The following is a 15,536-nucleotide window of genomic DNA, read 5'->3' as shown; positions in this document are numbered from 1 at the left end:
TATTAGTGTTTCAGGAGAAATACTAATACATCCCATCCCCCCCCACCCCCCTCCTCTTTAGGACTGACTTTGGATAAGGAATTTACGGCAGGGTTGGGGGAGGTACATCAAGCCAGCTTGGCAAGGACAACTGTGTTTGGACTTAGAGCCTACGAGACATCCCCCACAGAAGGCCATAAAACGGTCTACAATTGCTAGCAAGCTTCAGCTAAACAAAAGGTATCCACTACTTGAGGGCAGGTGTGAAAAGGCAGTGTGTACAGCCCGTTGGTCTGAAGTATGACTAATTGGGATTGGTTTTGAATCAGAGGTCATTCTGTTCCTCAATGCCCTACAGGCCTAAGGATTTGGACAGAGAATTTATAAATTTGGTTGCTTTACCCCTTCCTCTCTCTTTTTCACACCATGGCCATGAAGAGACAACCACAATAATGAGCACAACTCAGCAGCCATATTGAGACAGCCTGTCCTGAAGAAAGCTGACTAGAAATGATGACTTGAGGCACTTATGTAACTACAAGTTTGTGTACTGCCTGAAACTACACATCTACCATTTATCAGGCCGTATGGTTGCTAATAATTACATGTACTTTTCTTCATTATTATTATTTTATGAATATTAACGATAATACATTATAAACATGTGTAATTTAACTCCAGCTTGTCCTTTTACTCATTGTAATTGACTGAGAATATAGATGTAGAAGGGAAGGTGGGGATAAGTTACAAAGTACAAAACCTTATAACAGTGGTAAGCCTATGGGATTTGAGGCATTCTGATAAAGTCTACACAATAAAGAATGCAAAAGGGCAAGGTTGAGTTAAATTGGAGTCTACCAAACAAACTGAAACACCTGAACTGAATGATTTGGAGGGGTGTACACCAAGGTTATTATAGTTAACGAAAACTAAAATCAAAACTGAAACTATTATTAAAAAAACATTTTTGTAAACTGAAATAAAATAATTAACAAAACTGAAATGAAAAACTAAAACTAAACGAAACTATTAAAGTAGCTGGAAATATTAACTGAAATAAAATAATAATTTACTAAAATATTTTTAGTTTTCGTTTTTGAATGAATATTCTTACCGTTAGTCTTTAAACCTTGTAAGTTTTAACTCTAAAACAGAGTCATCCACCACGAGCCGCCCGCACATTTTCATCCAGTGAACGGCAGCTGTTCACACAGAATTTGCGGTGACAGAGCGAGCTGAGTACGGGTGCGTAAAGCGTGAGAAATAGAAAGCGGTTTGTGTGCCGCCTTTCTTTGTGCTTGTTGTATATCAAGATGTAATTCAAATGGCTGAAATTAGAATGTGCCGGTCAACAAAATGTTTACCATATGGACAGAAAAATCACGAGTGAGTAACGTTTCAGTTTATTTCTCAGGTGTCTGCTTTTTGTTGACAGCAATTTCACACAGGAGAAATTGTTTTTACTTTCTCAGATACGAAGTATAGAGAAGGTATAGTAATCATGAAAAAATTCCACCTCGAAATTTTGATGAATCTTAACGTTATAGACTAACCAGTGTCCAACAATACTGTTTTTTGGAATTGTGTGTGCGTGTGTCTGTGTGTATACACGATAACTCAAAAACACAACTAGATAGATAGATGAAGTTCGGCATGTGGTTGTTACACCATAATTGCAGAGCTTTTGGGCCAAATCGATCACCCAGAAGTGGTACTTTACCTGAACACATACTCAATGTTTTTTTATTTTTTTATTTATGCTGCAGAGTCCGATTTATTCAACTTTACTTTTATAATAATTGTTTAATATATTATTAATTTGATTTGTTGTTGATGGTTCCTTAATGTACATAATATAAAAATATAATCGTCTTGACACTACATGCTTGTTGTTCTTTGTTTCCCTCAATACAGCTAAGTGGGGTCTGCTCACTAATTCAAGTCTAAGAGCCCTGTTCTTCCTAAGCCCCTGTGATTTTCAAGAAAAAATATTTTAAAAATTATAAAATTGTGTAAAATTGTTCATATTCAGTGTCTAGTTTTGATTATGCTTGTTTTTATCAGACAAAAACAAAACCAGATAGTAAACCAGGCAGTATGGTAAGCTTCTACTAACATTAAACTGTTAAATGTACAGTTCTGTCTAATAGTAACACAAAACTAACTCCGTAGGCGCTCCATGCCATAATTAATAAAACTAGAACTGAAACTTATATAAATAAAATAGAAATGTCTTTGTGAAATAAAAACTAAACTAAAACTAAAAATACGTGATGAAGGAAAACTAAAACTAAACTGAATTTCCAAATAAGGTCAGAAAAAATATAGAAATAAAAACAGACAGATAGATAGATAGATAGATAGATAGATAGATAGATAGATAGATAGATAGATACTTTATTAATATAAAAAGGCAAAACTATAATAACCTTGGTATACACATACTTTTGGCCATATAGTGCATGTATGAAAGGAGAAGGCAATAATGATAATAATAATTACAAAGACAGAAGATAGTTTCATATTGAGAAGTAAAAGTCAAATTACTTTTTTGTCTTTAAAACCTTCAGAAGATTCAACAGATGCTTCATACCAGTCATACTAGTCAATGACAGGGCATACTCAATCTACTCTAAGTACTTGTCTAGCTTAACATACAACCAACGAAGCAATGTGCAAAGCCACAGCACTCAATGACAGATTTCATCCAAGTCTAAATTTTAAGTACCAAAAATTATTCAGATTTTTACTGTGGAATTCATTTTTATTTACAAACACTCCCATTTGTAACTGTGTTCAAACTCAATAATAATACTTTAGCACAAAAACACAGTCTTGTTAACTATCAGTTGAAGAAAGAATAGCTCACAGGCTATGAGATTGTATGCTTAGCCCTCACCTCCATAACCTTCAACAAGAGAAATTTCAAAGAAACTCTGGAACGCTGTGGCTGAGGCGATTGAGTAGGTAATTTGGTTGTTGGGTGGAGAGTCTTCATCGGTGGCCTGTATTAAAAGTAAATAAAGAAAGCAAATAAGAATCTTTACAATATGGTACTTTATTATCTCAATACAGCTATAAAAGCAAGCATTTAAAAACATATTGATATCACATTCGTGACTGGGAAGGTCATAAGCAAACAGCAAACAGAAAAGATGGCAGGTAATGGAAAAGAAAAATGAGTCTGTAAGGCACTAACACATCATCTGTGTACTTGCCAAGCTTGAACAGAATGTGCTGACAACACGGCATTTGCAGTCACTTAATGGTATTCATAAAGTTCATATAAATAATGAGTGTGTTTAAGGTTACCTTTATTTAATGGAATGAACTAAGTGAACCATTCAGCTCTCAGAAAAGCAACCCCAAAGGCAAGGAAAAATATAAAAATAAGGCAAACTGCTGAGTAGCTTTTTCTGTCCTAAATCTTTTTTATTTATTGGGCAGTTCCAATGCTCTGACTTAAATTCATTTTACTTAGAAAGACGTATTAGTGAATTCTGTGGAATCTTAAAACTAAAAGTCTCCGGAGAGAGTCATGCAGTTGGATTACGCATATCCTTGATAGTTTAGCACTTTGTTATAAAATAACATTTTTATGTGTTATTTACCAAGAATTGCTTGCTGAGATGGATGAGAAAAAATCATTAATCTCATGACTTTTATGGAGAGAGGAGATAACAAAATTCCTGTTACAATGGACTTTAATGGAGACTCACAATGAATAGCAGCATAAAATATCAAAAGTACAATGAAATAAATCTTCTGTCACATAATCCATATGCTAACAACATCCTCAAAAACAATTATGGCGAGTAAAATATTGTTAAATAAATTCAGAAAATCCACTTATGCATGATTTGAAGCATGTTTAAATAGGCCTGAACTTTTGAATTGAAGACCAGCCTCTCCACTCTTTTGTTGGACATTACATTTATATTTATATTTTAGACGCAATTGCTCCGCCCAAGATATGCAGTAATAAGGTAAGACCTGCTCCCTGGCTAAATGAAACTACGCGATCACTGCGCAGCGTCTGTCGAACTGCTGAACGGCGTTGGAAAAAAGATGGACTGACTATCACTAAACAGATATTCAGGTCTTCTCTTTTCAATTTCCAGGCTGAAGTTAAGAAATTGAAACATGACTTCTTTGCCGATTTAGTAAACCCGCCATTCAAACAATCCTAGGGTTTTATTTAATTCAATTAATGCGGCCATTCACCCTCATTCTATGATGGGATTAAATAGCACAGTTCATTCATGTGAGCAGTTTCTAGCATTCTTTGTCAGCAAAATTGATACTATCCGCCGTGGCATTATTCAAACTGGTTATGAACTTCCTACTGTTAATCATAACATTGTTCTAGATTCCTTTGATCAAGTCTCACTTTCAATGCTAAAAAGAACTATTGACACCACATCTCTTAGTGGAAGCCTTTGATGTGTTGGGCCCATCTTTACTAGCCATTATAAATGATTCTATTAGTTTGGGGGTTGTGCCTTCATTTTTTAAACATGCTGCAGTCTTTCCCCATCTAAAAAAGGCAGGATTAGATCCTGGAGTTTTAAACAACTTTCATCCAATTTCCCAGCTCCCATTTCTGGCTAAAATTCTAGAAAAAATTATTTATAATCAATTGGTCGATCACCTTAACTTCAATAATTTATTTGAGATCTACCAATCTGGTTTTAGGCGTTATCATGGTGTTGAAACGGCACTCCTGAAAGTGTTCAACGACATCTCTCTTATTACTGACTCAGGTGATGCGGCAGTCCTTGTCCTCCTTGACCTGTCCGCTGCCTTTGACACCATTGACCATGAAATATTGCTGATGCGGCTCGATCATCTTGTTCGGATTAAAGGGGCTGCTCTTAACTGGTTCAGGTCATATCTAACTGGTAGACACTTTCAGTGACTTTAAATTCCTCTTTTTCATCTACTGTTCCTCTTAAATATGGTATTCCTCAGGGATCCATTTTGGGTCCTATTTTATTCTCTATATACCTTCACCCTATCGGAGTGATTTTTAGGAAATTTAACATTTCTTTTCACTGCTATGCTGATGATAAACAGGTTTATATTCCCGTCTGCAACTCTGCAACAAATCAACTCCACAACTGTCTGTCTGAACTAAGATCCTGGATGGCCAATAATTTTCTTGATCTAAATCAAAATAAAACGGAGGTGCTTATAGCGGGTCCACCAGCTAAAGCCCAAACTGGTCTTGGACTTCTCGGCTCTTTCTCTGCCTTTTCCAAACCTCAAGTCCGCAATCTTGGTGTTACCTTTGACAGTAACCTCTCTTTTGAGAAACAAGTAAATTCTGTAGTCAAGAGTTACTTTTTCCAACTTCGTTTATTAGGCTAGATAAAGCCTTTTTTATCTTCTAAAGATCTTGAGAAAGCTACTCATGCTTTTATTTTTTCTCTCCTCGATTATTGCAATTCGCTGTATTCTGGGATTAACAAATCTCTGATACACAGGTTACAGCTATTCCAAAATGCTGCCGATCGCTTTCTGGTTGGGGCAAGTCTGACTCTGTTTCTCCTATTTTAGCTTCTTTACACTGGCTGCCTGTCAGTTTTCAAATTGATTTTAAAATCTTGCTGCTAGTTTTTAAATCTTTACATGGGCTTGCTCCTGCCTATTTATCTGAACTGTTTGTTTTACACCAGCCATCCAGAGTGCTTAGATCTTCTGGTCAGTTGTCTCTTGTTGTCCCTCATACCAAATGTAAAACCAAGGGTGACAGGGCCTTTGCAGCTGCTGCCCCTCACCTGTGGAACTCTCTACCTCATAATATTAAGGACTCCTCTAAAAAAAAAAACTCAATTCTTTTCACTTGTATTCAGTGACCTTCAGTAATACTGATGGTTTCCTCTTTGTGATCATATAACATTATTTCTATTTATTATCTATCTTATTTTATGTTCATATATTTTATTACTATTTGTTTTATTGTTTATTGTTTTTGTTTTTTTTTATTTTTCTTTTATTCTATTATTGTAAAGCACTTTGGCTTCAGCATTACTATGTTGTTTTGAATGTGCTATATAAATAAATAGACATTGACATTTATATTATCCACATCTGTAGTACTTTGGTTTTTTCAATGACAGTTGGTGAAACTACACTGGTGAACTGAACTTCTGCTTGTTAAAACATCTCACATATATAAAAATACAAGGTATATTTTCCACCTAATATATTTCATTTGCTTTTAACTTTTAATTTCTAATTAAATATCTCTCCCTCATAACACATTCTGCAATATTTATATCATGTAAAGAGCAATGACAGCTAATGAATGAGCTGTTACTGGACAGGACATCTAAACATTAAATAATGGGAAGAGACAAGCCTTTAATTCATAAACTTGTTGTTGGAACTCATTCCACTGTCATGCATGAGAGGATTTCTTTTACAATATTTTAGGTAAAATACATTTGTTTGGGATGTTGTTGAACATACAACTGAATACCTGACATGGATTATGACAGAAGTAAGCTGAGATTTAACATGGACATTGTGGTATTGTCTTATTGTTCAGAGTGGTTTCTCATTAAAAACCCGTTACTGTAAGAAATTTGTTATGTTTCTACGAAAATATACAAACAGTGCAGTGTAATCAACATATAAAAATATAGGTTTTGGGTGGAGTATCCTTTTAAAACAACTCCTAAATGGAATAGTAAGAGAAAATTGTGATACTTAGCTAGTCAATAGAGATATAAAATAAGATTTGTACAAATTTAAATAAGCAACAAAGCTTAGTGTTTCACTCAACAAAAAAATTCAAAAAATTAATTGCATTTATCTTTCAGCAAAATTCATTGAATTCACAGAAGACGAAAGGCATATAGTTCCTATCTTGAATCGTTTTCATGCATTTTTTATGCATGTATTTGCCACTCATTTAGTATTTAAATAAAGATCTCTAGTGATTAAAGAAAAAAACACTGGAAGCGTGCATATTCTCCGCTCTCATAAGGCGGTGGCTTGGTAAAGCGTGGGCAGCAACAATTTTCCATATACTGAGTGTTCCTCTAAAGAAAATACAGTAATACTGTATGCAATTCACACTCTAACATGGCGTACGCACAAGCAATAATGTGCTTACACACAAAAAAATCTAGATGCATAAATCTGTGTGAACGTCAGCTTCCACGTTCTTCAACTACATAAATCCCGGTCAGCGTGAAAAGTAACGCATGTGCACGTGCCTGCTGTCCTGCCCCGTCTCCTCACAGAATTACGCCTCTTTGAATATGCAAATCAATATAAATAGCCCTTAAGCCCAGCATTCTGTGAAAAGGCAATGGCAAAATACACGGGGGGAAATAGAAGAATTTCGGTGAATAACAAGTGGAGGCAAGGAAAAACTTACTATTTGTTGGTTTAAACAGTGGTATAAACAACAAAAGGAAGTTGATCGATTGACATACCGTGTCGGAGAAACTCGAAAGCTCAAGTTGACAAAGTCGCACAGTGCCGGAATAAAAAAGAAGTTGTCAGATATCAAAGTTATCGTGAAAAGGCGAGTTGTAGCTCACTGTCTGCGTGTCATATGAAAGCTTATTAGGGTATAGAGGAAAAAAAATAGGCGAAATTTCCACTTTAATCATGTAGTTTATTTTGTCATTAAAGTAGAACATCACAAACTTCATCTTAAAATTGTTTAATTTACTAATTTCTTAAATCCCATCGTAACTAAAGTAGCATGTTAAATGCTTTGTTTTGCATATATTCTTATATGTGCTCTATGTGTGTGAATCACTACGTGCTTCTGGGCTTTCTCTTCCTCCAACAGGACACAGAATCCATTACATTCGTAATATTACAGCTCTCTGAATAATTAAAATACTGAGATGTATATATGATATCATTTTCATATTGATAGGAGTTAAAGCATGTTATTAAAGATAGGACCACGGTGGCACAGTGATTGTTCCTGCCTTCCAGATGATGCTTGCTGCGCAGTGCACAACCTTCAATGAAATAATTTACAGCAGCAGTACTGTCTCTTTCAAACGTACTAAAATCCAATTTCTGTCCTTCCTTTTCTTTCTCCAAGTACCCAATCGCCACACAATCAGCTCTGTAATAGAAGTTAAGCCATCTGTAAGTTTAGAACGGCGATTCTTCAAAACTTTTAAGGAACATTGAAATATCTTCGTAGTACATTTTAAATTATTCTATACATCCAGTGTCGCACCAGTCCCAGCAAGCGAGGCAGGAACAATCTGTGAACGGGGCACCAGCTCCTTGCTAGCGCTGCGACATTGTGTCCTCACATGTTTATTTATTAACAATATAGATTATTTAAATTAAGTTAAAGTTTTATTTTGCTGCATTTCATCTTAAAAATGATATAGTCATCATATGTAAATACGCACTTTAAAAAGTGGCTCAGGTTGTGCAATATTATAACTATCGCAAGTTGACAGTGAGGTAATTGTACTTATAAGTTTGTTTTTGATGGACTGATTGACTGCATTTATAGTTCTTAGGATGAAACTGTTTCTGAACTGTGAGGAAAGGCTCTGAAACGTTTGCCATATCAGAGCAGTTCAAGAGACAGCATGGCCGAGAAAGCGTATGCTTGATGCTGTATACCGATAATTCTCTTTCCGATCAGCTACTGTATAGCTGTGATTCACACTCAGATACAGTGATATCAATACTCCAAATGGTGCAGTGAGAGTAATATGGAAAAAGATGATACGCTGTGGCAACCCCTAATGGGAACAGCTGAAAGAAGAAGAAAAAAGTACAGTGAGAGCAACAACGCTAAAGCAGCTATTGTATTCATATTATTTTGACCTTTCTCTGGACCATTATATTGTTACAGGTTAATTACAATCAGATGCATTAAACTAATAAACAATATCCGGTTAATTTCAGTGTGTTTATAAAGTCGCATCAGGGATGTGGATCTAAAGAAGAAAAGGAAACCACACTGGAACAGTAGTACTGCTTTGACGCTGGGTGCCGCCAGTCGGCAAAACCGGGCGCAGAACTTGTGTGGGTATGAGCTACCATGGAAATGTGCGTGGCTTTATGCCAAGTTTAGGTTTTATACATCGCGATTTGAGCGTGGAAATGTTCGTACATAACATTTTTGTGCATACGCACCGTTTATATATGAGGCCCCTGGTATGTCTTTTGGTGAAAAATATGAGGCATGTCAAATTTTAAAAAACTTTCTGCACTCCGTCACAGAGATGCAACTGACAGAATTGATTTTAACAGTGCAGGAAGGATTACATGCTTTTTGTAACTGCAGAAGGAACACAAGTGTATAAAAAAGGCTTTAATATGGAGTATTCCTTGTTTTTTCATATCCCAAAAAACTTTAAAACCCCTAAAAAACTCTTTAGTGTGTTGTTAAGCTGCCTGCAAAACAAATTTGAGTGTCAGTTTGAAAAGTATTCAACTAGAAACTTGCCAGCTTTTCCCTTCACTAATACAGAAGAAAGTAGGGTGAAATGACACCTTTCATTGGCTAGCTAAATAGATTACAAATGCAAGCTTTTGAGCCTTTATTTAGTTAGCCAATACAAAGTGTCATTTCATCCTATTTTCTCCTGTATCCCTTCACTTCTCGTCAGAAAGCTGGCAATGCGGTGTGGTGGTTAATACTTTGGACTTCAGACGCTGAGGTTGTGGGTTCAAATCCCGCTACTGACACTGTGTGACCATGAACAAGTCACTTGACCTGCCTGTGCTCCATTTGGAAAACCGAAAGAAATGTAACTAATTGTATCATAAATGTTGTAAGTTGCCTTGGATAAGGGTGTCAGCCAAATAAGTAAATGCAAAAAATAATTGGAACCTCTGGCTATTTGTACCCCATTCCAAAATTCATTTGATTCACCATTATAAATCCAACTATGAATAAGTTTTATTGTTACATTCTTGCATGAAATGAAGGAAAATTAGAGAAAACTACTTGAATGTATATTTTATCCTATATGAATTCACAGCTCTGCAAATGTACCACATTGACTGGTAAATGCTGTTAGCATCAAGAAAAAAAATGTGAGTATTGATTCTTTTAGAACTCAGACACCTGTAGACTTTCCCAAATGGTTTCTGAATGTGTCTGATCTATTGTCTGATCACAAATAGGTCTGTATACTTTAATTCATGGAAATTAAGCACTAAGAATGTAAAACCAGCATGCATATCCGCTTTCAAAAAATGAAGTATGTCTGCCACTATGATGTAAACTTAACCGTTGTGGATAACAATGAAAGTAACATCACTTACCCGTACACGTGCCACCTGGATGGTGGATGGCTCATTCTCCCGTACCGTACCCGAATATCCCTCTTTCTGAAACATGGGAGCATTGTCATTGACATCCAGAACGTTGATGCGAAGACGACCTGTTGTCTCCTCTCCTCCACCATCTTGAGCTATCACAGTGATGGTGTACCGCTGAGTCAATTCAAAGTCCAGTCTTCCAGTGAGTATGACATCCCCAGTATCTTTATCCAGGGTGAATCTGTAGAGATTGATACAGCTTAATAAATGTATTTATATTAGGTTTCAAAAATGACACCTTTTATTGGTTAACTAGAGAGATTGCAATACGCAATCTTTGGAGGATGCTCAGGCCCCTTCTTCAAGCAAAAAAAATAAGTATTACAGCAGTGTTTTTCGACCAGTGGTGCACCATGAGAGCTACGCAGATGTGCCACGGAAATAATGGAGTAGCACACCTCAGACTGAACCCGAGAGGGACAAGCTCCACAGGTGGTCAAGACCTGTCTGAGGAGGACAGGACTACCTGGAGAAGATGGCATAAAAGTAGCTCCACAATAGCTATGTTGCAGACACAACAGTTAGAGCACTTTGGATGGGTCTTCAGGCTGCTAGAGTTTATCGGCCTGGGTGTGTGGTCGCCAGCTAAACTCACAAGGTTGATTGATAATGGGCATATGAATTGCCTCTGAGGCAGAGAGGGCTGGGCAAAGGGATGAAGTAGCTGGGAGGTGCTAGCACAGTGCACACTAAGTGCCATGTCTGCAAATGCTGATCTCAAAGCAGCTTTTTACCAGCCTCTCTGGTAGTCCCGCCCCTTTGGACAGTTGAGCACGAGTATGAGAAATAATGTGTTTGTGGTTAGTAAAAGAGTGGTTTGCCATGGGATGTTTTTGGCTACAAAAAGTGTGTCACAACAAAAAAAGGTTGGTAAACACTGTATTAAGGTTTGGGTGGAAGAAGAAGGCCTTGAGTGTTTCTTATAGCAGATTTTCAATTTTCACCTCCAGCCATTCAATTTTATATAGTAAAATAAAAATAGTGTAGAAGGCTGGATCTTCTATTCCATGTGTGGTACTTTTTCATATCATTTACATTCTTTGTGTTTTTCACAGGTCACTTGAGACTAATAATTATCAATACATTTAATGCAATGTTAAAAGAGCCTAACAATATCAATCCTAGCTTGGCCTCTGATTTTAAGCTAATAGGAGGGTCCTCAATTGTCCTAGCACAGATACGTTAGGTGTTAGATCAAGAATGTGTAACATATGCCATGTTAGTTGTGCAGTTTCTAAGTATAATACACTACCATGGATGTCCGTTTGTCTGTCCAGGATTTTAAATCATTTATACCTCGCAAACAGTTTGACCTATTGGCCTGAAAATTGGTACACATATTGTATACTACGTGACATCTATTATCCGCTTTCAGGGTGATGATTGACCTCCAAGGTTATTCCTCTTTTTATTTTAAGTTTATTTTATTGTAGAATCAACTCTGGGCAGCGCCCAGCAGGACGGCCGTGTGGCAAATGTGTATGGGTGCCGTTGTCATTCCCTACCACCTTCGCTGTCACTTGCCCTACCTCTTCATATCTTAAGTCATTCTTGAGGCAGATTGAAGACTTAAGTGCCAGCTTAAGTGAAAAATTAAAGAAAACATACTAAGTAACTGCAACACAAACACTGACTTAATCAGTTTTAACACGAAAAGATGCAGACGAAAGAAGAGAAGAAGTGGGCCGTTAGGGTGGAGAAAAGAAGATCTGCTCAGGAAGCAGCAAGCGCATCAACCTCTGAGGAAATGAATGCTAAACGTACAGAGAAAGAGTATGAAAACTATGAATGCTCAAGTCAAGTTTATTCACTGCATGTTATCATGCAGTTCGACCGTTACTGGTATGACGTATTGGTTGTGCAGTTTCTAATACAGTATACGAAGGAGTACATTAAAATAACCGGAATCTGTACCTGGTGTGCAGTCTAGACTTAGTTGCAAATTTCGTCACCAGGTATAGCATACTTACAGTGTTCTATGGCAGTCTGCCAAGTGCCGTTGTTCTGTATTGTTCATACGGCATTCCGTGTCAGTTTTATTGGTACTTATTAAATGTGTTCTGTGATTTTTATGATGGGTGATCATAAAGAACAGCGAGTCTGCGTTAAATTGTACCACCCTCCGTGTCCATCAGTTTTTGTCGAAAAACAAGATAACTGTTGTCCCTCATCCTCCCTATTTGCCTGATCTTGCTCCGTGCAACATTTTCTTGTTTCATATTATAAAAGAACTCAAAGGAAAGTGTTTTTGTACCAGGAAGTCAAGGAAAAGTCGCTGCAGGCCTTGGACAACATTCCTCTTCAGCAATTCGAAAAATGTTTTCACCAGTGGGAAAACCGTTGGGACACGTGCATTCATTCACATGGAGAGTACTTTTAAGGAGACAAAAGTTTCAGTATCTAAAAATGATTAAAACATATTTTTTTTCAATTCCGGTTATTTTTGGGTACCTCCTCGTATGCCATGTTGGTTGTGCAGTTTTTTGAGGCGGGGTTTTTCAGTACAACCTAATAAACATTTTCTTCATGTTAAAAGGTCTACCTTAACAGGTCACAACATTCTTGCAGTTATTGTAATTTCTTCTGCAAAGTATTGCAATTATTCAAGTCAAGTGTCGCTTGTCTCTCTAGGGTCCAAATTACCCCATTTGGGATCTGTTCACATTTAAAAGGAATAAGGCAAGTGAATAAAATACATGGCTCTTTAAATCAAACTCTGCCTCTCCCTCCATCATTACACAATGAAGCTCTGATGTGAATTACTTCAAACCCGCTTTTCCACTCATATTATCCTAGTCAATATCAATCTGACATACCATTCACTTGTCAACAAGGACAGCTTTGACAGCCTCTCGCTTCAAATTAGATTGCTATTGATTTTTCCCCTTTCATATTACAATATCGTGGATCAGGTAAGAAGCAGGATATAGAAAAGCAAAAGGCTAAACAGCTGCTATTTGTTCAGGAGAAAATAAGAAGTGACATCTCTGTATCTTTGTTTGGACGTACACATCTGTATTCATGAACGTTATGCTCTTTGCCATTGAAGATCGGCAGTAAGGGTACCCTGAACTGTCGCAAACGTAGGTGTCCTATGTGACTGAAAGATATTAGGCTTGCTAACAGAGAAAAAAAGGCCTACACCTACAGTATGTCACTTAAAAGGGTAAGAATACAATAAATGGCTACAAATATGTGCAGGAAGAACAGGTAAAGGTTACTCCAGGTAACTCTGTCATCTAGGATGTACACACATAATTTATCTGGACTGAGCATAGTTAAAATAAAGCAAAAATAAGTTTACTTTGTATATTAATAAAACCAAAATGCTAACACAATGCAATAATTTTCTATGCTCGGTACAAATTAAGACATTAACACATGACAATATTGATGGAACCCTAAAGGACAGAATGTTCTGGCAAATTTAATTTAAAGCTTTTTTTTAATTTATAGATTTTAAATTTTGTGTGTAGTAAATTGCTGCCAGTGTGAAACAGTATGTAAGCCAGCAGTGTTTCTCCCAGGGATAGAAGCTACCAAGGCAAGTTCAGACTAGGGTGGCTCTGTAATGGATAAAGTACATTTAAAAATGGATAAATGGGTGAATCATTATACAGAGTCTAATTTGGACATATTTTAAGCATGACACCGTATGGCACATAAAGTAAAGGGGACATCAAGAGAGAATGTGAACTGTGAACAGGACACAGTGACTTTTACTAATGATGCATAGTCATTACTGCTGGAGTTCTGCCCATGGCAAGTTCATGTTATCCAATATTTGCACATCTCTTCTTCCCGAGAGAACTTTCTATATGTTAATATTTAGTCATTTTTTTCTTGATTGGCCTATTGAGCTTTACAATTCAGGAGTCCATCAAGCAATTCCTTCAATAACATTAGAATGGTTTTCAAAGGCCTTCAATATCTAGTTACGTTATCAAAGAGTTACTTGTAGGTCTCGTGGTCTTCTCAGTTGAATCCTGCAATGATCTCTCATGACGCCCAAATTTCTTCAGCAAGCCATTTCAAAATTTCAAAGACTTCTTGAGATCACTGTTCATGCATATAGCTGACTGCTGCCTTCCACTGCTGAATGAACTCATGGTTGATGTGATTCCAGATATAATTTTATTGCAGAATTTTTGGTGTACACGAAATAAGTGAACCTAACTAATGAAACTGCTATTCTACCTCATCCTTATGCCCCACTTTGATGTTTTGTTAATTTCTATCTTGTTTGCAAGCTCAGATTGATACTGCCTTCTTCATGTTGAACTTTAATGTCTGGCCTGACACACTGACGATGTTCTTCAGCCTTTTCACAGCATACCTTTTGATTTTGATTGCCTCGATCAATCAAAACTTTTATGCAGCTCATTCACTACTGTTTACATCTTCCATCATCCAAATCATTACCATTTCCCTATGTTTGAAGAACAAAGAAGATAAACTAAAGAATCCAACATTGGAAATAAATGTATATATTTGTTTCTGTGATTTGTTCTGTTCTGTGTATTGTATTGTATTGTATTGATCCCCTTCTGTTGACACCCACTGCACACCAAACCTACCTGGAAAGGGGTCTCTCTTTGAACTGCCTTTCCCAAGATTTCTTCCATTTTTCCCTATGAGGTTTTTTTGGGAGTTTTTCCTTGTCTTCTCAGAGAGTCAAGGCTGGGGGGCTGTCAAGAGGCAGGGCCTGTTAAAGCCCATTGCAGAACTTCCTGTGTGATTTTGGGCTATACAAAAATAAACTGTATTGTATTGTATTGTATATATAAGGGTCCACTCTTTTCATACGGAAACTTTTAAGATTTAATATAACAGCAGCCATTTTCCTGTGTACCACATTAGACACTGTCAGGTTCTGATTCTCCTTCTATCCTAAACATGAACCTCCTATTCTTCCTGCTTACTTTTTTCCTACAACAGATCTGTTACCTTCCGCTCCTTCATTAAAATTGAGTTCATTGTTGACTTTGTCTTTTTGACAAAGACTTCTAATTATAATTCTTGTTTATCTTATCTGCACCAATTTTTGAAAATCCAACTAAGTAGCTTATTAAACCAAATGCACTGAGATCTACCATTATCTTTTATTAGTGTTTCTTCTGTTTTTACTGAATAATCACCTTTACTGTAATTCTTTGCTCTACCTAATATTTGTAATGAAGTGCTAAGTATTCACTAATAAACAGCTCTTCCCTAATATGTGGTGA

General features: G+C 36.6%; 1 protein-coding gene across 6 annotated transcripts in view; it reads right to left on the bottom strand.

The window, feature by feature from the left end:
* The window catches only part of cdh23 (cadherin-related 23), a 1,363,918-nt gene that overhangs the window by 417,784 nt on the left and 930,598 nt on the right, over positions 1 to 15,536 (bottom strand). For all 6 annotated transcript variants that reach the window (XM_039768795.1, XM_039768746.1, XM_039768764.1 and 3 more), the window contains exons 15-16: positions 10,255 to 10,492; positions 2,879 to 2,984 (exon numbers count right to left, since the gene is read on the bottom strand). In XM_039768795.1, the coding sequence (XP_039624729.1) occupies positions 2,879 to 2,984; positions 10,255 to 10,492 (344 nt within the window). The remainder of the gene's footprint in view (positions 1 to 2,878; positions 2,985 to 10,254; positions 10,493 to 15,536) is intronic.

Source organism: Polypterus senegalus, chromosome 1 (assembly GCF_016835505.1).
Source record: "Polypterus senegalus isolate Bchr_013 chromosome 1, ASM1683550v1, whole genome shotgun sequence".
NCBI lineage: Eukaryota > Metazoa > Chordata > Cladistia > Polypteriformes > Polypteridae > Polypterus > Polypterus senegalus.
Note: the sequence above shows the minus strand (reverse complement) of the source record. Positions and strands in the feature narration are given on the sequence as shown.